General features: G+C 36.8%; 1 protein-coding gene across 2 annotated transcripts in view; it reads left to right on the forward strand.

Moving 5' to 3' along the window:
- The window catches only part of ACMSD (aminocarboxymuconate semialdehyde decarboxylase), a 116,048-nt gene that overhangs the window by 88,377 nt on the left and 2,120 nt on the right, over nt 1-25,551 (forward strand). For both annotated transcript variants that reach the window (XM_004375081.1, XM_012555186.2), the window contains one exon: nt 24,680-24,778. In XM_004375081.1, coding sequence (XP_004375138.1) covers nt 24,680-24,778 — 99 coding nt within the window. The remainder of the gene's footprint in view (nt 1-24,679; nt 24,779-25,551) is intronic.

Genomic DNA, 25,551 nt, shown 5'->3' on the forward strand with positions numbered 1-25,551 from the left:
TTAACCAATGTCATAAAACAGCATGTGTGTTACTGTTACATGAGAAACTATCTGTTCTGTAAGCCTTCACCTGAAGTACAATAAAATATTAAAAAAAAAAAAAAAAAAAAGCCTGGGAGGAAAAGCTGGAGAAAGTTGCTTTGGGGAATAAGCACTTTAAAAATCTCTTGCATATGTTGTGGAACCTAGAAACGGGAGAAAAGACCTGAGAAGACCCTAAGCTTCTATTCCCAGCTGATCTTTAGGCTCAAGTGCAACCAGGAACTGAAAAACTAAGGCCAAGTTGTAGACAGCCTTAGCTAAGCACTGAAGGAGTGCCCCAACACAAAGCACAAAGCCAATCGGCAAAGACCAGGGGAGGATTTATTCCTTTTCTTTCCCCTTTCTTTTCCTTCCTTTTCTTGGTCCTAGGTGTTCAAGGAAATTTTTGTCAAAACACTAGCTGACCACGTCTAAAGGAACAGAGACTTCAGAGACTACACATGACAAAGAATAATTTTTTAATAAATACTTTAGAAAAGTCATTAAGCAAACAACTACAAACCACAGGAAGCAACAACACAATGACAAAACACCGAAGAGGGGTGTCTTAGTTATCTAGTGTTGCTATAACAGAAATACCACAAACAGGTGCCTTTTAACAAACAGAAATTTATTCTCTTATAGTTTAGAAGGCTAGAAGTCCAATTTTAGGGTGCCGGCTCTAGGGGAAGGCTTTCTCTGTCAGCTCTGGAGGAAGGCCCTTGTCTCATCTGAGCTTCTGCTCCTGGGCAATCTTCATGTGGCTTGGCATCTCTCTTCCCCTATCTCTACTACTTAGCTTGTTTGTTTAATCTCTTTTATATCTCAAAAGAGATTGACTCAAGATACACCCTACACTAATACTGCCTCATTAACATGACAAACATAACCTAATCCTCATTAATATAACCTAATCTTTTCTCATTAACAAATGGGATTATAACCACAGGCAGAGGTTAGGATTTACAACACATCACAAAATGGAGGATAATTACATCAGATCACAAAATGGAGGACAATCACACAATACCCGAAATCATGGCCTAGCCAAGTTGACACATATTTTGGGGGGACACAATTAAATCCATAACATTCCACCCTTTGACCCCCCCAAAATTCATGTCCTTGCCACAGGTAAAACACATTCACCCCATCACATTATCCTAAAAGTCTTAAATCAACTCGAAATTAAAAATCTCATCTTCTGAATTATCTAAACCAAACATGGGTGAGACTTTAGGCATATTCCATCCTGGGGCAAAATTCCTCTTCATCTATGAACCTATGAAATCTAGATTACAAGTTGTCTGTTTCCAAAGTACAATGATGGAACAGGCACATGGTAGACATTTCCATTACAAATGGTAGGAAATGGAGGGAAAGAAGGGATAACAGGCACCAAGCAAGTCCAAAACCCAGCAGAACAATTTACATTAGCTCTTAAAGCTTGAAAATAATCCTCTGTTCTTTGGAACCATCTGGGCAGTGGCCCCACCCTCCAGACTCTGGGTGTTGGCCATGCCCTCTGGGTTCTGGGTAGAGGCCCCTCAGCCCTGGGCTTAACCGCCACCTTCCAGGCCCAGTGGGACAGCAACTCTGCTCCCTTGGCTTTGGGCAGTCCCATTCTCCTAGTCCATCTGAGTGTTGACCCTACCCCCTTGGCCCCGGCAGCCCCTGTTCCTCTGCCCCTTGGGCATGGCATCCCCACCCCCTCAGTTTTGAGCTGCAGCCCCATCCCACTGGCACACCCTAATGGCAGCCCCACACTCCAGAACCAAGCTGGCGAAGATCTGACTCTTTGAAACCTAGGAGGCTGTGGCCTCACTCTTTGAGACCAAGGCAACTCTGCTTCCTGTGCTCCTTCTAACAGTTCTGTTCTCTGAGCTGCTCCAGGGACAGTTCTTTCCTTTTCTTGGAGGACAACAGATGTAGCTCCTTTGGCCTGTTTCCTGCCTGTAGAATTCTAAGAGGCAGACAGTGTTCTTTCCTTTCATTCTGTCTCTGTCCCCTTTAGTCTAAGCTGATGGGTTTTCTGGCATGGTAGTTGGTTAGATCCATAAGTCACAGGCTTAATCCCTTTAACAGAAGTTTGTGTAGCTACGTCTTTGGTGAAAATTCTAGGGCATGTGTCCTTAGTTTGTACAACCGAATTTTCCAAATCTTTAAGTTCTGTTTTCATTTTGCACAGTTCATTTTTAAGTCCACCTCTTTCCTCTCACATTTTATTACAAGCAGCAAGGAGAAACCACGTGGCCCCTTTAAGATCTTGCTTAGAAATATCCTCAGCCAGATATTAAGCTTACAAGTTCTACCTTCCACCAAACATTTGAACATAATTCAGACAAGCTCTCTGCCACTGCATAAAAAGCAACACCCTTCTTCCATTGTCCAATCACATGTTCATCATTTTCTTTTAAAGCCTTTTAACATTTAACATCCACATTTCTAGCAACATTCTGTTGCTGGTGCCATATGTATTCTCTAAGATGATAGAGACTTTCTCTATAGCGCTCTTCATTCCTTCTGAGCCCTCATCAGAATCACGTTTGACATCCATAATTCTACCAACAGTCTCTTCAAGGCAATCTAGGTTTTTACTATTAGGTACCTTAAAACTCTTCCAGCCTCTACCCATCACTCAAATCCAAAACCACTTCCATATTTTAGGTATCTGTTAGAGGGGCACCCCACTCTTATAGTACCAAATTCTGTCTTAGTTATCTAGTGCTGCTATAACAGAAATACCACAAGTGGGTAGCTTTAACAAACAGAAAATTATTTTCCCACAGTTTAGGAGGCTACAAGTCTGAATTTAGGGTGCTGGCTCTAGGGGGAGGCTTTTTTCTCTCTGTTGACTCTGAAGGAAGGTCCTTGTCTCTTATGAACTTCTGCTACTGGGAAATCTTCATGTGGCTTGTCATCTCTCTTCGTCCATCTCTCCTGCTTAGCTTGTTTGTTTAATCTCTTTTATATCTCAAAAGAGATTGACTCAAGATATACCCTAATCTTGCTTCATTAACATAAAAAGCATAACCTAATCCTCATTAACATAACCTAATCCTGCCTCATTAATATAACAAATATAATCCATTCACAAAGGAGATTATAACCACAGGCAGAGGTTAGGATTTACAACATATCACAAAATGGAGAACAACCACACAATACCAGAAATCATGGCCTAGCCAAGTTGACACATATTTTTGGGGGACAGAATTCAATCTATAACAAGGGGGAAGAGTCTGATTTCCAAAGTTATCACATTGTAAAATACAGAATACAATTTTCAACGCAAAATTAAGAGTCATGAAAAAGAAAGAAAGTAGAGCCTATTCACAGGAATAAAGAAATTGACAAAAACTGTCCCTGAGGAATCAAAGACATTAGACTTACTAAACAAAAACTTTAAAACACATGTCTTAAATATGCTCAAAGAGCTAAAGAAAATCATTGACAAAGAACTAAAAGAAACTAGGAGAATATTGTATCAAAAACAAAGAGTAATCAGTCAAGAGAAATGATACAAAGGAACCAAATAGAAATTCTGGAGCTGGAAAGTACAATAACTTTAATGAAAACTTTAGTAAAGGTTCCCAGGTAGATTTGAGCAGGCAGAATAATCAGTGAACTTGAAAAATAAGTCAATTGAACAGAAAGAAAAAAGAATGAAGAAAAACAAAGAGCCACAGACATATGAGGGGCACCATCAATTGTACCAACATACAGATAATGGGAATTCCAGAGGGAGAGGAGGGAGAAAAGGGGCAGAAAGAATATATTCTAAAATAATGGCTGAAAATTCCCCAAATCTAATAAAAAGACATTAATCTACACAAGAAGCTCAACAAACACCAAGCACTATAAAACTGTCAAAAGGTAGAGACAAAGAAAGGATCTTGAAAGCAGCAAGATAGAAGCAACCATGTACAAGGGATCCTCAATAAGATTAACACATGATTTCTCATCAGAAACTACGTAAGCCAGAAGACAGTGGAATGATAATATTTAAAGTGCTGACAGACAAAAAAAGAAAAAGTCAAGAATCCTATATCCGGTAAAACTAACCTTCAAAAATCAAGGAGAAATTAAGACATTCCCAGATAAATAAAAGCTGTGAGTTTTTCACTAACCAGCCCTACAAGATATGCTAAAGGGAGTCCTTCCACTTAAAATGAAAGGACACTAAACGGTAACCTGAACATACGAACAATTAAGAATGACAGTAAAGATAACTACACAGACAATATAATAGCCAGTATTATTGTATATATTTTTGTAATTCCTATTTTTCTATATGATTTAGAAGACAAATGCATAATACAATAATTGTAAATCTAAGTTAATAGGCACACAATGTATAAAATTGTAGGAGCAGAGTTTTTGTATATTATCAAAGCTAAATTGGTATTAATTAAAGTTAGATTGTTATAAGTTTAAGATGTTAATTGTAATCTCCAGGGTAATCACTCAGAAAATAACTAAAAAATATACATAAAAGGAAATGAAAAGAGAATCAAAATAATACACTACAAAAAAAACAAACACAAAAGAAGGCAGTAATGGAATAAATGAAGGAAAAAAGATTAAAAATATAGAAAACAAAAAGAAAAATGGCAGTAATTACTTTAAGTATAACTATATTAAACATGCCTATCAAAAGGCAAAGATTGGCATAATGGATAAAAAACACAATCCAACTACATGCTCTCTACATGAGACTCACTTTAGGTTCGAAGATACAAATATGTTGCAAGTGAAAAGATGGAAAAAATATTCTATGCAAATAGTAACTACAAGAGAGCTGGGGTGGCTATACTAATATCTTCCCTTTTCTGTGCCTTCTACCTCCTTATAATTTAGGACTGCTTTGTTCAAGGGGTTCTAAACTATTAGAATGCTCTAGAAGCACTGAAAAGTCCTTTACCATCAAATAAATATTTTATTATTTCTAGGGCTATTCTAGGCAGTAGAGTGTACTATATGTATTAGAAAGATTTCCAACAAGGGTTAAAACAAAACAAGTTTTCTGCATGATTTCCATCTAGCCTGAAATTTAATTTTAATACTTAAGTCCCCACGTATACTGATTAAATGATGTTTTCCTGTGCATTGTAACCTTAATAGAGTGAAAGTCTTTTATGATGCCTATAAGCTTCCTGAGAACAAGAGTATAACTCACTCATCTTCTCAAAAAATTCTGGTGACAGAATTCAGGTCTTCACTCTACCACTTATTGGCTGAGTGACCTTTAATATCAAGTCACTAATCTCCTCTCAGTCTCAGTTTCCTCAGCTGTAAAATGGGGATGATAAACAGACAAGAGGTGTGAGGATTTAATGTAATAATATGCCAAAGGACTACACAAATGTCAGGGATTTATATAACATATTCAGTGCTTTCCACCATGCATCTGTCAGTTTGTCATACTGTGGTGGCTTGCATGTTACTGTGATACTGGAAGCTTTGCCACTGGTATTTCAAATACCAAGAGGGTCTCCCTTGATGGACAGACAGACTGGAAAGAAGGACCTAGAAGTTTACTTCTGAAAAATTTAGCTAGTGAAAACTTTATGAATAGCAGTGGAACATTGTCTGACATAGTGCCAGAAGATGAGTTCCGCAGGTTAGAAGGCACTCAAAATACAACTGGGGAAGACCTGCCTCCTCAAAGTAGAGTCAACCTTAATGATGTGGATGGAGTCAAGCATTCAGGACCTTCATTTGCTGACGTGATGTGCCATGACTCAAAATGAGAAGAAACAGCTGCAAACATGCATTAATAATCCAAACGTGGAATGTACAAAGTATGAATCCAGGAAAATTGGAAGTCATCAAAAATGAAATGGAACACATAAAGATCAATATCCTAGGCATTAGTGAGCTGAAATGGACTGGTATTGGCCACTTTGAATCAGACAATCTCATGGTCTGCTATGTTGGGGATGACAAATTGAAGAGGAATGGCATCACATTCATTGTCAAAAGGAATATTTCAAGATCGATCCAGAAGTACAATGCTGTCAGTGATAGGGTAATATCCATACTGCTACAAGGAAGACCAATTAATACCACTATTATTCAAATTTACACACCAACCACTAATGCCAAAGATGAGGAAATTAAAGATTTTTACCAACTTCTGTAGTCTGAAATTGATCAAACGTGCAATCAAGATGCATTGTAATTACTGGTGATTGGAAAGCAAAAGTTGGAAACAATGAGGAGGGATCAGAAGTTGGAAAATATGGCCTTAGTGACAGAAACAATGCTGGAGATCTCATGATAGAATTTTGCAAGACCAATGACTTCTTTATTGCAAATACTTTTCTTCAACAACATAAATGGTGACTATACATGTGAACCTCACTGGATGGAATACACAGGAATCAAATCGACTACATCTGTGGAAGCAAACAATGAAGAAGCTCAGTATCATCAGCCAGAACAAGGCCAGGGGCCAACTGCCAAACAGATCATCAATTGCTCATATGCAAATTCAAGTTGAAGCTGAAGAAAATTAGATCAAGTCTATAAGAGCCAAAGTACCATCTTGACTATATCCCACCTGAATTTAGAGACCATCTCAAGAATAGATTTGACGTGTTGAACACTAATGACCGAGGACCAGATGAGTTGTGGAATGACATCAAAGACATCATCAATGAAGAAAGCAAAAGGTCATTAAAAAGACAGGAAAGAAAGAAAAGACCAAAATCGATGTCAGAAGGGACTCTTAAACTTCCTCTTAAACATAGAGTAGCTAAAGCAAAAGGAAGAAATGATGAAGTAAAAGAGCTGAATAGAAGATTTCAAAGGGCAGCTCAAGAAGACAAATTAAAGTATTATAAGGAAATGTGCAAATACCTGAAGTTCGAACACCAAAAGGGTAGAAAACACTCGATGTTCCTCAAGCTGAAAGAACTGAAGAAAAAATTCAAGGCTCAAGTTGCAATACTGACGAATTCTACAGAGAAAATATTGAACGACACAGGAAGCATCAAAACAAGATGGAAGGAATACAAAGTCACTGTACCAAAAACTGGTTGACATTCAACCATTTCAGGAGGTACTATATGATCAAGAACCAATGATACCAAGGGAAGAAGTCCATGCTGCACTGAAGGTGTTGGCAAAAAAAAAAAAAAAAAAGGCTCCAGGAATTGATGGAATACCAACTGAAATGTTTCAACAAACAGATGCAGCACTAGAGGTACTCTCTCATCTATACCAAGAAATTTGGAGAAGAGCTGCCTGGCCAACTGACGGGAAGAGATCCATATTTGTGCCCATTCCAAAGAAAGGTGATCCAACAGAACGCTGAAATTATTGAACAATATCATTAACATCACACACAAGTAAAATATTTCTGAAGATCATTCAAAAGCGATTACAGCAGTATATCAACAGGGAACTTCCAGCAGTTCAAGCCGGATTCAGAAGAGGACGTGGAATTAAAGATATCATTGCTGATGTCAGATGGATCATGGCTGAAAGCAGAGAATACCAGAAAGAAGTTTACCTGTGTTTTATTGACTATGCAAAGACATTTGACTATGTGGATCATAACAAATTATGGATAGCACTGTGAAGAATAGATATCCTAGAACACTTAATCGTGCTCATGAGCAACAAGTACACAGATGAAGACGCAGTCATTAGAACAGAACAAGGGGATACTGCGTGGTTTAAAGTCAGGAAAGGTGTGCATCAGGATTGTATCCTCTCACCATACTTATTCAATCTGTATGCTGAGCAAATAACCCGAGAAGCTGGACCATATGAAGAAGAATGCGGCATCAGGATTGGGGGAAGACTCATTAACAACCTACAATATGAAGATGATATAACCTTGCTCGCAGAAAGTGAAGTGGACTTGCACTTATTGATAAAGATCAAAGACTACAGCCTTCAGTATGGATTGCACCTCTACATAAAGAAAACGAAAATCCTCACAACTGGACCAATAAACAACAAACATCATGGTAAACAGAGAAAATACTTAAATAATCAAGGACTTCATTTTACTTGGTTCCACAATCAATGCCCACAGAAGCAGCAGTCAAGAAATAAAACAACATATTGCATTGGGCAAATCTGCTGCAAAAGATCTCTTTAAAGTGTTAAAAAGCAAAGATGTCACTTTGAAGACTAAGGTGCACCTGACCCAAGCCATGATATTTTCAACTGCCTCATATGCATGTGAAAGCTGGACAATGAATAAGCAAGACCGAAGGAGAATTGATGCCTTTGAATTACGGTGTTAGCGAAGAGAATTGAATATACCATGGACTGCCAGAAGAATGAACAAATCTGTCTTAGAAGAAGTACAGCTGGAATGCTCCTTGGAAGCAAGGATGGCGAGACTTAGTCTTCCATACTTTCAAAATGTTATCAGGAGGGATCAGTCCCTGGAGAAGGACATCATCCTTGTTAAGGTAGAGGATCATCGAAAAAGATGAAGACCCTCAACGAGATAGATTGACACAGTAGCTGCAACGATGGGCTCGAGCATAACAACCATTGTGAGGATAGCACAGGACAGGGCAGTGTTTCGCTCTGTTGTACATAGGGTCACTATGAGTCAGAACTGACTCAATGGCACCTAACAACACAAACAACATTCAGTGCTTTACAAACAGTAGATGCTAAGTTAATGTTTGCTTAGATGAGTTGCATAATGATATTGGTAATATAAGGCTCATCTTACTTTGCACTGATGGAATTAAACCAGGCTTTTTCTCTAGGAAGTTATGTCTCAGAATCCCTTTTATACTAGAATTTTTGTAGTAAGCTATGTTATAACAGAGTTATGTTATATTTACTGAAAATATTACTAATGAGATACGCGAATGAGAAGAGTTAATTGTTCCTTTTCTACAAAAGAAATGAACTCTCTTCTACCATTAAGATCTATTCAGTAAAGCTACATCTTTCACTGTTGCAGCATTTCCTGAAAATGCAAAACTGTGAGTGTTTCCCAGCAGGTAAGAAGTTTATGCCTTTTCCCTGGCAGGAATATTAATCACTATTATTATCATCTCAGTAGGTCTTTGACTTAATAGGGAGATACGTGCTGCTGGCTTTGGGGAGGGGGATATATGTTGGAGCAAAGTGTTGGTACTGAGAAATCGATCATAAATCTATTTACTGCCTTAAAAGGAAAGCCAGCATCTGTCTAGAAGGTGTAATTTCAGGATCACTCAAGAGGCAACCATGGTACCTGAAATACCCACCATAAGAATTATTCCTTTGAGTTTAACAGAGTCTTTGGGAAGGTCCTATAAGATGTAGATGTTGTCAAATGTTATATTAACACGTTAGCACAGATATCCTTAAAAATTGGTTCATGATCATGGTGGTCCCCAAGGGAACAGAATCCTGGATCACAGACAAAAAGGCAGAAGAAAATTCCAGCTCTTAGGAAGCCAGAATCAGGTATATACTTGGGTACCTGAGATGTCACAAGGAACTTGGGTATCCCAGGAAGGTTGGGTTAGTAGGAAATGAGGCAACAGTCACCCAAGGTCACATCATATGCCTCTTTAACCCAAGATTCTGCATGTAATTCATTTAAAACAATCCATTTATAGTTATAAGATAATAGGTGCTAGAAATGGCAATAAAAAAAAATTTTCAACTGAAGAAGAATTTTTAAGCATCTACCAAGTAGAAGACTGGTATTAAGTAACAGAATGTGAGACTTTCATCCTACAACTCTTCTCCAAGCCTTTTTTTCTGCTATTACCTCCTCTCCCTCTAAACAAGAAACTCAATTAATAAAAACCTCCATTTCCTGTTCTTTTATGCCTACTTCTCTCTCCCTTATGAAATTACTTGCAAACTAGAAATGGTCAAAAGTTAACCAGATAAATGCTATAATATACAATTTTGCAACAACAATAGTAACAACGAAAACATATGCGTGTGACTATATAGATAGACATGTATGCATGTATGTGTATAGGAAGGCACACATGACTATATGGGTGTGCATGTACAGGTCTATCTGTAGGCATATGTATATACATGTTTATGTGCATCACATATATATTCATATATATAATAAACCACATGGGGGCACAGTTATGGATACTTCCTAGACACAACCAAACACCTCGCAGGATAGGTTTACTGAGTTTGAAGGTTTGGGACCATAGTCTCGTGGGATAACTCGTCAATTGGCACAACATAATTCACAAAGATAATGCTCTACATCCTAGTTTGGTGAGTAGTGTCTGGGGTCTTAAAAGCTTGCGAGCAGCCGTCTAAGATACAACTATTGGTCTCTACTCATCTGCAACAAAAGAGAATGAAGGAAACCAAAGACTCAAAGAAGAAACTAGTCTACAGGACTAATAGCCCACATGAACCACAGCCTCATCTAGCCTGAGACCAGAACTAGATGGTGCCCGGCTACCACTACCGATCGTTCTGACCAGGGACACATAGAAGGTCCCAGATAGAAAGGGAGAAAATATAGACTAAAACTCATACTCCTAAAAAAAAGGCCAGACTTACTGGACCAACAGACACTAGAGGAACCCTCGAGACTATTGCCCTAAGATACCCTCTGAACTTAGAAATGAAGCCACTCCCGGCAGTCACCTTTCATCCAAATAATAGATTGGATTATAAAATAAACAACACTACCTGTGAATACTGTCCTCCCTTAAATAATCAACTACAGGAGACCAAATGGTCAAAATTTACCCTAAAATAAAGATAAGAAGCTAAGCAGGGACAAGAAAGCTAGATTAATGGAAACAGAACAAAAAGAATGGAAACGATGAGACTGTTGACACATTATGAAAAATGTAACCAATGTAATGGAACAAGTTGTGCAGAAATTGTTAAATGGGAACCTAACTTGCGGTGTAAACTTTCACCTAAAACACAACAAAATATTTCAAAAATAAAAGCGCACGAGTGGGGTTGGGTATCCTGAGTACAGATCCTCGGGTCTGTTGGGGAGGATGTCCATAACAGTAAGGAAATTTCCTTGCAAATAAAAACAAATCGAAGGTTGGTTTATGGAAAAGAAAAAAAAAAGTTAACCAGAAGGTATCAATAAAAGGTATTCAGATACATAACAGTTATGAAAAATTCACAAACCAGATAACCACCAGTGGATAGTTAACCTCCTAAAGAGAGGAGTCATGAACAACAGCTACTTAATAATAATTTGCCAAACCATGTGTTGCTTAGCGTTCTGCTATGAGCACCCGAAGTCCAGAAAGTATCAAAGATCAGACTAGGAAGAAAGGAAAGCAGGAAGCATGAATTGCAGAGGAGGAGGAGTGGTTTTCATTTCCACTTTTAAATCATATGCTTTTTCCCTATTAAAATAGAACAGACATTCCCCTTTAAAATGTATTGATACTGGAGGAGGCCATAACACTAGGAATGGAAGAATTCTTGACTAGAAAGCAAAAATAATTTCTAGGTCTCAATTTCATTTTAAAGTAGTTGACAAATGTAATTAAGCATGGGACTTTTAAAACTCATGTTGTGTTCTGGAAGTGTAAACAGCTTTAGCAAGAGGAGGTTAGGAATAAGGACAAATGAACCGCCAGTGAATCCCAAGCAGGCGGTTAAGAAGATCAGCTGTTGGCACAGATGTAAGTAGATATAACCCTGGGTCTTTAGGGCTTCTATCAGCAGGTATATTTGCTTGGTTTCATACAGTAATGAATACATAAATCAGGAAATAGACTTGTTAGTCTATCTATCATGGGCTTCCTCTAAACTTTATTATAGACTTTCCCTTATTATTTCATGTAAATGTATTCATAAAACCGAAGAAAATCTTTTTTTTTGGTAAAAATTAAAATACCATTTATCCTCACAACAGCTTAAGTTTAGAGGATTTAAAATACTCTAAAGTATTTCATGCCTAGTTAAAATCAGATTCGGTCTTTTATACATTCAAGCATTCATTACTTCAACACACACTTGTAAAAGCAACTCTCAAACCGATTACGTGTCAGTTTTATTGCAAACTTGCCTCAAGAAAAGAAGTTTTATGAGAAGTACAATACCAAGACTAAATCTTGGCAGAAATATTGTATAGGGGGAAAAAGTGGTTAGATAATTATTGTTAGACTGGATTAGAAAGGAGAAAACCTAGCTAAAGACAGTTAGCTTCTTTGCGAGATTGGTTAAATGTGTTAGACAAGGTTCAAGGCTATCAGTCAGCTGAGTGAGTTTCCCAGGAGGAGTTCTTAAGCTTATTGAAGTCCATCAGAAAATTGCTCAAGTATTTTATCAAGAATTCTAATTATCCCCCAGAAAGAGCAGCTAGTCACATCAGACCACAAAGTTCTGCCTCAGCTCAGATTTGGGACAACTGTCTCTCTCACATTTCTAGGAGGCCACTTATACCATGCTAAGGAATTTGGGGTTTACCTTTTGGGCAATAGAAACTTACTGAAGGATTTTAAGCAGCATTCTGCCATGATCAGTTTTGGTTTGTTTTTTTTTAATTGTACTTTAGATGAAGGTTTACAGAGCAAACTAGTTTCTTAATAAACAATACACATATTGTTTTGTGACATTCGTTGCCAACCCCACGACATGTCAACACTCTCCCCTTCTCAACCTTGAATTCCCCGTTACCAGCTTTCCCGTCCCCTCCTGCCTTCTCGTCCTTGCCACTGGGTTGGTGTGTCCATTTAGTCTCGTTCTATTTTATGGGCCTGTCTAATCTTTGGCTAAAGGGTGAACCTCAGGAGTGACTTCAGTACTGAGTTAAAAGGGTGTCTGAGGGCCATACTCTTGGGGTTTCTCCAGTTTCTGTCAGGCCAGTAAATCTGGTCTTTTTTGTGAGTTAGAATTTTGTTCTACATTTTTCTCCATCTCTGTCTGGGACCCTCTATTGTGATCCTTGTCAGAGCAGTGGGTGGTGGTAGCTGGGCACCATCTAGTCGTGCTGGACTCAGTCTGGTGGAGGCTGTGGTACTTGTAGTCCATTAGTCCTTTGGACAAATCTTTCCCTTGTGTCTTTGGTTTTCTTCATTCTCCTTGCTCCAGACAGAGTGGAACCAGTAGAGTATCTTAGATGGTTGCTCACAAACTTTTAAGACCCTAGACACTACTCACCAAAGTAGGATGTAGAACATTTCCTTTATAAACTGTTATGCCAGTTGAGCTAGATGTCCCCCAAGACCATGGTCCCCAGCCCTCCGCCCAGTAATTCGATCCCTCAGGGAGTTTGGAAGTGTATGTAGAGCTTCCATGACCTTACCTTGGTCAAGTTGTGCCGGCTTCCCCAACGTTGTGTACTGTCTTGCCCTGCATCAAAGTTACCACTTACCTATTGTCTATTTAGTGTTTCCCCCCCACCCCTCCCCTCCCTCGTAACCATCAAAGATTGTTTCTTTTTGTGTGTAAACCTTTTCATGAGTTTTTATAATAGTGGTCTCATACAATATAAATATTGTCTTTTGTGACTGACGTATTTCACTCAGCATAATGCCCTCCACAGTCATCCATGTTGTGAGATGTCCGCAGAGTCATCATTCTTTATCGTTGTGTAGTACTTCATTGTGTGTATGTACCATAGTTCGTTTATCTCTTCATCTGTTGATGGACACCTAGGTTGTCTTCATCTTTTTGCTACCGTGAACAATGCTGCAATGAACATCAGTGTACATGTATCTATTTGTGTGACAGCTCTTATTTCTCTAGGATATATTCCTAGAAGTGGGATTGCTGGATCATATGGTGTTTCTGTGTCTAGCTTTTTAAGGAAACGTCATATCATTTTCCAAAATGGTTACATCATTTTGCATTCCCACCAGCAGTGCATAAGAGTTTCAATCTCCCTGCAGCCCCTCCAACATTTGTTATTTTCTGTTTTTTTGATTTGTGCCAGTAATGTTGGGATGAGATTGTAACTCATTGTGGTTTTGATTTCCATTTCCTCTAATGGCTAGTGATCACAAGCATTTCCTGTTTATTAGCTGCCTGAATGTCTTCCTTAGTGAAGTGTCTATTCATATCCTTTGCTCATTTTTTAATTGGATTATTTGTCTTTTTGTTGTAGAGGTGTTGGATTGTCCTGTAGATGTTAGAGACTAGAACTTTGTCAGATCTGTCATAGCCAAAAATTTTTTCCCAGTCTGTAGGTTCTCTTTTTACTCTTTCGGTGAAGTCATTTGATGAGCATAAGTGTTTAATTTCTAGAAGATCCCAGTTATCTAGCTTATCTTCTGGTGTTTGTGTATTGTTAGCTATGGTTTGTATCCTGTTTATGCCGTGTATTGGTCCTCTAGCATTGATCCTGTTTTTCCTTTTGTGATCTTTATAGTTTTTGGTTTTGTATTTAGCTCTTGGATCAGATTTCTATTTTTAAATTCAGTATTGATTGAAATAGATGAGACTGGAATCAGGGATATCAGTAGAAAACTATAGTGGTGACCCAGTTTAATCCAACAAGTAGATATCCATACGGAAAAAAAAAAAAAAGAACATTGATCCTACCTCATAACATCTACAAAATTTAATTTGAGAAAGGTCATACACCTAAACATAAATGTTAAAACTATAAATTTCAGGAAGAAAATATAGGAGAATATCTTCTCAACCCAGAAGCTGGCAAGTTTCTTGGACAGGGCACAGAAAGCAAACTACTGTTGTTGAGTTGATTCCAACTCATAGCAACCTTATAGGACAGAGTAGAACTGCCCCATAGGGTTTCCAAGGCTGTAAATCTTTACAGAAGCAGACTGCCACATCTTTCTCCTGAGGAGTGGCTGGTAGGTTCAAACTGCCCACCTTTTGGTTAGCAGCTGAGAGCTTTAACCATTGTGTCACCAGAGCTCTGACAGAACACAATAACCATAAAATTTTTTTGAAAAATTAGACTTCATCAAATTAAATCCTATACCTCATCATAAGACAACATTAATAAAATGAATAGGCAAGCCACTGAATGATAGAAAATAGTCACAAAACATATATTTGATGAAGGATTTATATTCAAAATATATAAACAACTACTACAACTCCATAATAAAAAGACAAACAATCCAATTTCAAAATAAGCAAAAGTCTTGAATAGCCACTTTCTAAAAGAAGATCTGTCACTAGCCAATAAGCATATGTAAAGGTGTTCAACATCATTAGTTCATCAGAGAAATGCAAATTAAATCACAATGAGAAACCGCTAAACATTCACTAGAATGGCCAAAACTTGAAGACAGAGAGGGCCCTGTGAAGAGGTCCAGGTAACAGGAGACCTTTAGCTGGAGCCAGCCTGCCATGAATCCACAGGGTGGGAGCTGGGAGATGAACACTTTCCTCTCATTCTCCCAACTCTGGCCTACATTGTGCATTAGCTAACTCCACTGGAAACCTGAGGGCAAAGGAACCCTGTTGTATAGTTCATACAGGTCAGCCTCCAGGGAGCCAAATAGGGGTGAAGAAGGATGGAGAGTGGATCTGGAAGAGCAAATAGAAGATATCCAGAATACAAGACAATGGATGTCAAGAGAGAGATCAAGAGAGTGAAAGGGGATAAAAGTGAGAGAGATAGAGAGATGATGAGAATGAACATGATGCTGAATAAATATTTAGATGAGGTCTTCAATATTAGATAACATATTAAGTTTTAATTGCCTGTGAGATAGCCTAGTAGAAGTGTCTACCAGGAAGCCACATAACCAGGACTTGAGTCTTAGTAGGTAAGTTGTTCGTTACGGATGAGACTGCCCAGCGGCATGAAAGAGTGACAATGAAAGAGAAGAGGGCTAAGATAGGGCCATAGAGAACATCAACACTGGAGGTGCACTGGTTTCAGAAATGGAGAACAGAGGGAGGAGGCCCACAAAAGAGACAGGGAGAGCCAATGAGGTGGAAGAAAAACCAGAGGAAGGGAAAAAAAAGTGCAATGAGATATATTTGAATAAAGTGCTTAATAAATCTGTAATGTTTCAGAAGAGGATAAGAAAGATAAGGATAGAAGATTGTCCATTATATTTGGCAGTGTAGTGATGGGGAGAAAGTCAGATGCACTGGATGAAAAAGTAAACAGGTGGTGAAAAATGGAAACTTAAATGTAAACTGCTCTTTTCTCTTAGCTTGGGTTTTCCTCTGTAACCAAAGCCTAAAACAAGGGTCTTATTTCAGAAAGTAATTCCAGAGAATGAGAGTAGGGGCATGGAAGAGTTGGACAGTTTAGGAGGGAAAGCCAATATAAGGGTGTATTATCAACTGGCCATCACTTAAGCAACTGGAATTCAATCCCTCTGGGACCTTCTAGGGAGCTATGTAAAATGTACCTGAGAGTTGTCCACTGGAGTTACAAAAGAGGGGTGCAATTACCCACCAACTCCCATCTCCCATTCAGAATGTAATACAAGTGATGTCAGCAAAAATGATGGAGTAAGGATCTCCAAATATTCCCTCCTTCATTGTCAAAATTGTCAGAATCAACTTTTTCATAACTCTGGAAATTAGTCAAAGGCTTGCAGCAATCAGGGGAGCTTTATTTAAGAAAAAACAGCCAAATTTTGGTAAGAATATCAAGTTTTAGGGTGTTTTGGTTACACTATATCCATCTATCCCTCTAGCTCCAAGACAGCCTTGAACACCAACAGCCCACAAGCCACTGGAGGGGGTAGTATGGGGCTGCAACTCTATCAGACTAAGGCAGAGGTGCAAACAGCCTAGTTGAATGTTGAAAACATGCCCCAACATGCACACATAGCCACTCAGCAAAGACTAGGAGATTTATTGGCTCCAAGCATATAAGGAAATCTCTGCCTAATTAATACTGATCGTTGAGTTAACAGAGCAGACTTCAGTGGCCATACAAGACAAGGAATACAGACTCTACAAAAATTCATTCAGAAAAGCCACTAAAACAAATAACAATAACAAATACTAGGGAGAGAGGAGAATCTAATTTCTAGAGTTTCCATATTATATTATTTTAAAAGTTCAGTTTGCAACAAAAAATTGTGAGACATACAAAGAAACAAGAAAGTATAGCCCATACACAGGACGGGGAGGAGGGGAGTCAATAGAAATTGTTTCTGTGGATGCCAGATGATGGACTTACTAGAAAAAAACTTTAAAGAAGTGATTTTATATATGTTCAAGAACTACAAGAAGCTATGTCTAAAAAACTAAAGGAAAGTATGAGAAGGATGTCACACAAAATAGAGAAAATCCATGAAAAAATAGAAATTGTATATAAAAATTAATCAAATAAACATTCTAGAGTTGAAAAGTACAATAAATGAAATGAAGAATTCAGTAGAAGAAGTCAACAGTAGATTTGAATAGGCAGAGGAGAGACTCAGTAAACTTGAAAATAAGTCAATTGAGATTATCCATTCTGATGAACAGAAAGAAAAATGAACGAAGAAAAATGAACAGAGTCTCAGATACCTGTGGGACACCATCAAGAGTACCAACATACACATAATGGGAATCCCTGAATGAGAGGAGAGAAAGGGGCAGAAAAAATTTTTGAAGGAAAAAATGGCTGAAAACTTCCCAGATTTGATGAAAAACATTAATCTGTACATCCAAGAAGCTCATCAAAATCCAAGTATGATAATCTCAAAGATATTCACAACTAGACACATCATAATCACACCATCAAAAGTCAAAGACAAAAAAGAAACTTGCAAGTGGCAATAGAGAAGTGACTCATCATTGACAAAGGATCTTCAATAAGATCAACAGCTACTTTCTCTTTACAAACCATGGAGGCCAGAAGGCAGTGGGATGACATAGTTAAAGGTCTGAAAGGGAAAAAAAATGTCAAGTAAGAATTCTCTATCAATAAAAACTATCCTTTCAAAATAAAGGAGAAATTAAGACATTCTCAGATCAATAAAAACTGAGTATTTGTTGTTAGAAGACCTGCCCTATAAGAAATACTAAAGGGAGTCCTTTGGGTTGGAATGAAAGGACTGTAGACAGCTACTTAAATCCACATAAAAAGATAAAAACCACTGGTAAAGGTGACTACATGGGTAAATATAAAAGAGAGTGAAATGTGTTGTTTGTAACACTTTTTTTCTTCTCTCTGATTTAAAGCACAATTGCAAAAAGCAAAAATTATAAATCTCTGCAGATAAGCATATAATGTATTAAAATGTAATTTGTATAACAATAGCAGCAAAGGAGAGAGAAGGGGAGAAACTATATAGGAGCAATGTTTTAGTGTACTATCGAAATTAAGTTGGCATTGAACTCTTAACCACTTCACCATGAGTGCTCCTAGTATGAATTATATTGTTATAAATTAAGATGTTATTGTAATCCCAGGGCAATCACTAAGAAAACGTCTCAAAACAAAACAAAAAAATTAGAGAAATAATGATGAAATTACAATTTTACCCTGGAAAATATCTGTTTAACACAAAAAGAGGTAGTAATGGAAGAACAAAGCAACAAAAAAAGACAGATGATATATTTTAAAAAATGGAAAAAAGGTTGGTAATTATAAAAATTATCAGTAATTTATAAAAATGGATTAAGTACTCTAATAAAAAGGAAGAGATTGGCAAAATGGATTTTAAAAAATGATTCAACTATATGCTATTTACAAGAGACATACTCTAGATTCAAAGACAAAAACAGGTTGAAAGCAAATTAATGGAAAAAGATAAAAAATGCAAATACTAACCATAAGAAGGCTGGGATAGCTATACTAATATCAGATAAAATAGACTTTAAAACAAAAAAATTGTTATTAGAAACAAAGAATGACATTTTATAATGATAAAAGGGTGGATCTATCAAGAAAATACAACAATTATAAACATAAACATACTTAACAACAAAGCCCCAAAATACATGAAGCAAAACTGACAAAAATGAAGGGAGAAACAATTAAAATTTGTAGTAGGAGACATCAATACTCCACTTTCAATAACAGATAGAACAACTAGAAAGATGGCCAAAAAGTAATTAGAAAACTTGAACAACACTACCAACCAATTAGACCTAACAGACATCTAAAGACCACTCCATCCAACAACAACAGAATACATATTTTTCTCAAGTGCTGATGAAACATTCTCCAGGACAGACTATATGTTAGGACATAAAAGTAGTCTCAATGAATTTAAAAGGATTGCAATCAGATAAAATATGTTCTCTGATCTCAATGAAGTGAAATTAGTAATCAATAGAAAGAAAGTTGAGAAATTCACAAATATGTGTAAATTAAACACACTCCTAAATAACCAAAGAGTCAAAAAAGAAATCACAAGGCAAATTAGAAAATGCTTGAAATAAATAAAAACAAAACATTCTAAAACTTACGGGATACAGCTAAAGCAGTGCTCAAAGGGAAATTGTAGTTGTAAATGCCTGTATGAAAAAAGAAAGGTCTCAAATCAATAACCTAAATTTCCACCTTAAGAAACCAGAAAAAGAAGAGCAAACTAAACTCAAAGCAAGCAGAAGGAAGTAATAAACATTAGAGTGAATATAAGTGAAATAGAGACTAGAGAAAATCAACAAAAACCAAAAGTTAGTTCTTTGAGATCAACAAAATTGACAAATCTTTAGTCAAGCTGACTAAGAGAAAAAGAAAGAAGACTCCAATTACTAAAAAAAATCAGAGATGAAAGAGAGGAGATTACTACCAACCTTCGTTATTATTGTTAGGTGCCATCGAGTTGATTTCAACTCATGGAAACCCCATGTAACAGAGTAGAATCACCCCATAGGGTTTTCTAGGCTGTATTCTTTATGTGAGCAGATCACCAGGTCTTTTCTCCCCAGAGCCTCTGGGTATGTTCAAATTGACAACCTTTCAGTTAGCAGAAAAGTGCTTAACCATTGTGCTACCAGTGCTCCCTACTACACACCTTATAGAAATAAAAAGGATTATAAGGGAAGACTATGAACATTTGTATGCCACCCAATTAGATAAATGACATGGATAAATTCCTAGAAAGATACAAATTATTGAAATCTGGCTCAAGAAGAAATAGAAAATCTGAATAGACCTAAAACAAGTAAAGAGATTTAATTAGTAATAACGATTTTTTTTAAATTTCCCATAAGAAAAGCCCAGGAACAGATGGCATCACTGGTGAATTCTACAAAATTTTTTTTCTTTTCTTTTTTTTTTGGTGTGTGTGCTTTAGGTTAAGGTTTACAGAGCAAATTAGTTTCTCATTAAACAATTAATACACAAATTGTTTTGTGACATTGGTTGTCAACCACACAATGTATCAACAGTCTCCCCTTCTCAACCTTGGGTTCCCCATTTCCATTTGCTTTCCTGTACCCTCCTGCCTTCTCGTCCTTGCCCTGGGCTGGTGTGCCCATTTAGTATAGCATACATGGTTGAACTACATGTATTATTGTTTGTTTTATAGGCCTGTCTAATCATTGGCAGAAGGGTGAACCTCAGGAGTTACTTCAGTACTGAGTTAAAAGGGTGTCCGAGGGCCATACTCTTGGGGTTTCTTCAGTCTCTGTCAGACCAGTAAGTCTGATCTTTTTTTGTGAGTTAGAATTTTGTGCTACATTTTTCTCCAGCTTGTCTGGGATCCTCTATTGTGATCCCTGTCAGAGCAGTCGGTGGTGGTAGCCTGGCACCATCTAGTTGTGCTGGACTCAGTCTGGTGGAGGCTGTGGTACTTGTGGTCCATTAGTCCTTTGGACTAATCTTTCCCTTGTGTCTTCGGTTTTCTTCACTCTCCCTTGCTCCAGACAGAGTAGAATGAGTAGAGTATCTTGGATGGTCACTCACAAACTTTAAGACCCCAGACACTACTCACCAAAGTAGGATGTGGAACATTTTCTTTAAAAACTATAAACATCTAGCCACTGGAGCTAGATGTCCCCCAAGACCATGATCCCCAGCCCTCAGCCCAGTAATTTGGTCCTGCAGGGAGTTTGGATGTGTCTATGAAGCTTCTATGACCTTGCCTTTGTCAAGCTGTGCTTGACAGTATTGTGTACTGTCTGAGACCACTATTATAAAAACTCATGAAAAGGTTTACACACAGAAAGAAACAATCTTTGATGGTTACAAAGGAAGGGAGGGGTGGGGAAGGAAAAACACTAACTAGACAACAGACAAATGGTAACTTTGGTGAAAGGTAAGACAATCTACCAAACTCTTAAGAAGACAGCACTTTCACAAAATCTTTCAAAAAATAGAAAAGAACTAGCTCATTCTATGAGGCCAGTGTTACCCATATACTAAAACCAGACAAATAAATCACAAGAAAGGAGAACTGCAAACCCATATTCTTTTTGAATATAGACATAAATTCCCTTAACAAAATCTATTAAAAGGAATCTAGCAAAAAAATTAAAATATATATATATTATTATACACCATGACCAGTCAGGGTTTATCCCAGGAATGCAAGCAATAGATATACAAAATAGATGTAGAAATCAGTCAATAGATGTAGAAAAACCATTTGACAAAATCTAACACCCTTTCACAATAAACACACTCAACAAACTAGAAGTAGAAGGGAACAGCCTCAACCTGATAAAGGGTATCCATGAAAAACTCATAACTAACATCATAGTTAATAATGAAAGGCTGAAAGGTTCCATTCTTGCCACTTATAATCAACATTGCATGGAGGTTTTAGCTGGGGCAATTAGGCAATAAAAATGAATGAAAGGTATCCAGATTGGAAAGGAAGAAGTAAAACTATCTGTATTTGCAGATGGCATGGCCTTGTGTATAGAAAATCCTGAGGTATCCACAAACAATTACAGCCCACAGATGAATTTAGCAAGATTGCAGGATGCAAGATCAAAATACAAATTATAAGTAAATACAAATTATATTTCTATACACTAGCAATGAACAAACCCAAAAATAAAATTAAAGAAACAAATCCACTTACAATAACATAAAAAAAACAACCAAATACTTAGGAATAAATGTAACCTTAAGTGTAAGACTTGTACTCTGAAAACGACAAAACTTTTTCAAAAGGAATTAAAGAAGACCTAAATAAATGGAAAGATATCCCATGTTCATTGATTGGAAAACTTAAAATTGTTAAGAAGCCAATACTCCCTAAACTGATACACAGATTCAACACAATTCTTAGCAAACTTCCGGCTGCTTTTTTTGCAGAAATTGACAAAAATTTCTGCTGTTAAAATTTATATGGAAATCCAAGGGACCCAGAAGAGCCAACACAGTTTTGTATGAGAAGAACAAAGTCGGAGACTCACACTCGTGATTTGAAAACTTACTACACAGCTATAGTAATCAAGACTGTATTGCACTGGCATAAGGCTAGACATAAACTGATGTTCAACATGGGTGCCAAGACAACTCAATGGCGATAGAATAGCCTTGTCAACAAATGGTATTGGGAAACTGGATATCCACATGCAAAGAATAAAGTCAGACCCCCTTCTTTACACCATATATAAAAATTAACTCAAAATGGATCAAAGACATAAATTAAGAGCTACAACTATAACCTCTTAGAAGAAAACATAGGTGTAAATCTTTATGAACTTGGATTAAGCAATGGTTTCTTAGCACGGGCAACCAAAACATATATATATAAATTGAACTTCATCAAAATTGAACACTTCTCTGCTTCAAAAAACATTATCAAGAAAGTGAAAAAACAACTCACAGAATGCAGAAATATTTGCAAATCATATATCTGATGAGGCGTTAGTATCCAAAATATATAAAGAACTCTTGCAACTCAAAATACAAACAACTCATTTTAAAAATCTGCAAAGGATCTGAATAGACATTTCTCAAAAAAAGATATAAAATGGCCAATAAGTACATGAAAAGATGCTTAACATAAATAGTCATTAGATAAATGCAAATAAAAACCACAGAGAAACACCACTTCATGCCCACTAGGATGGCTATAATCAAAGATATGGACAATAGCAAGTGTTATTGAGACTGTGGAGAAATCAGGACTCTTATACATTGCTGGTGGTTATGTAGAATGATGTGATTGCTGTAGAAAACAGTTCGGCAGTGTCTCAAAATGTTAAACAGGGAATTAACATATGACCCAGCAATTCCACTCCTATGTATATAGCCCAGAGAAATAAAAATATATGTTCATGTAAAATCTTGTACACAGATGTTCATAAAAGCACAATAACCCGAAATAGAAACAACCTAAATGTTCATCATCTGCTGAATGGATAAACAAATGTGATACATCCATCCATACAATGGAATATTATATTCAGCCATAAAAAAATGAAGCACTGATTCATGACACAACATGGATGAAACTTGAAAACATTATGCTAAATGAGAGAAGGCCACATAGTGTATGATTCCATTCATAAGAAATGTACAGAATAGGCCATTCGATAGAGACAGAAAGCAGATTAGTGTCTTCCAGGGGCTGAAGAAAGAAGGGAATGGGGAGTGACTGTTAACAGGCATGGTATTTATTTTTGGGGTGATAAAAGTGTTCTGGAATTAGATAGTGGTGAAGGTTACACAACTTTGTAAATACACTAGGAACTACTGAATGGTACACTTTAAAAGGGTGAATATTATGGTATGTGAATTTTATCTCAAAGAGAAAAAAAATGGGGGAAGAGTTCTCCTTCCCACCCCGACTCCCAGTCCTTCTCCTGGGAAGCAACTAATATCACTTGTTTTTTTAGATATCATGCCTGAGATATACTATAAATATACAAACATAAATGTTCGTCCCTATGGGTCTAAAATTTTCGTGCCTGTGGGTTAAAAACAGAAATAGGAGCATAATAAATACATTTGTTCTAAACCTTTTTTTTCCCCTCTTTACAATATGACTTGGTGATTATTCCATTTCAGCATATATAGATATTGCTCATTCTCATTTTAAGATACAGCATAATTTAGTTGGCCAGTCTTTTGATGTTACAAATAATGTTGTAATTAATTTCCTTGTATGTATTTCCAGTACACGTGCGTGAATGGGCTATATTTCCAGAAGTAAAATTTCTGGTTCAAAATTTATTTTGTTTTTCTTATTTTATTTTGATAGACTGGCATTATTGATTAATGTCTCTCATTCTCATTAGATTATGAGTTTCCTGAGGACAGGGACCATGTCTGTTTTGTAGACCAGGTGCATCTAGATTTTAGCACATTGACTGACATGCTGCTTAATGTATTTGTAGACACAGATAAGGCTGTGTGCTCTGTTGCATAAAGTGTCAAATGGAAATTTGAAGCTACATCATTCAAAAAACAATGATTCAGTTGACAGAGGCAGGAATTCGTTTTGTGTTTGTTTTTTGACTTTTCTTCTAGTTTTTTTTCATTTTCAACTAGTATGCTTTCAGAAATGGTGGGATCAATTGCAATGTAATATTCTAAAAAAGACAGAATTCTTAATTTCATCTTAAGACATCAGTATGTTTTATTAAGTAACTGCCTTCTAATATTTCAGTATTCTGCATTTTAATTATAAAAAGAAAGGATGGGGGTTGATTCTCAACATTAAGAGGCCTAATGGCGACACCTGCTGGGGAAAACGTCAGAATAAGTTTTGAATCTGTTAAATCTTTAAATTTTAGATCAGTTTTATATTTCTATTAATCAGGAGGAAATTTGTTATTTTACCATAGGAGTGCTTGTAATAAGTAAATATAATTAAGTTTAAGGTTCTTTGATGTTCTACAAAATTACAAATGAAAATATATTTTCTCTTTTCAGGATAAAGTTATTTTGGGAACTGATTATCCCTTTCCACTAGGTGAGCTGGAACCTGGGAAATTGATTGAGTCTATGGAAGAATTTGACGAAGAAACAAAGGTACATGCCTTTTACTTTATGGTCTTCTTCCTGAGTTTCCTGCCTTAATTGGGTTTGGTTTCAGAGTTCTTTGAGAGGTGATCACAAAGAACAGGGGAACCATTACACTTATTAATCCTTGAACTGTTACTCTATCTCCAAAAACAGCTGAACTATTAAAGGGCAAAGGAAAATTAAAAAGCTGATCGTCAATGAAATTGAGTCCCTTGGACTCAAGGAAAAAAAAACTGTAAAGAAACTATCATATTTACAATAAATATTTGCATCTGAATTTTTCCTTTAATATTATTGTTAAAATCTACCAATCTTAAATGTTATAATGATTCTGGTTATTTTAGATAGTAAAACTAAAATATTGATCATCAGCGACCCAAGGAATCAAATCCCTCAAGTAACTGGGTTTTCGCTTTGTTTTGTTTTTGCATTTGATTTTTACAGTGGGTAAATGATACTAAGATGTGCTATAATGCTGCCATTGCTATTCTGCCCCTTGGTGAGATGCAGTCTCCTCAGATTCTCTTCCCTTGCTACCTCCACACTCCCAACCCCACCAAAAAAAAAATCCAGGTTCTTCCTAAGGGTTTCATCACCAGTCATTACCAGGAATCAGGGATGGCCAAAAATGAAAACATGGTGATAAATTTTTGATAAATCTTATAAAAGTCTTATTCATAATCCTTTTGCATAATTCTCGGCTTTCTTCTGAACTAGAATCTACAAGTTTCCTTGGACTCTAACTCTCTGCTTTAATCCTTAAAGATTAATTTAAAAAA

This window comes from Trichechus manatus, unplaced genomic scaffold (assembly GCF_000243295.1).
Source record: "Trichechus manatus latirostris isolate Lorelei unplaced genomic scaffold, TriManLat1.0 scaffold00033, whole genome shotgun sequence".
NCBI classification, from domain to species: domain Eukaryota; kingdom Metazoa; phylum Chordata; class Mammalia; order Sirenia; family Trichechidae; genus Trichechus; species Trichechus manatus.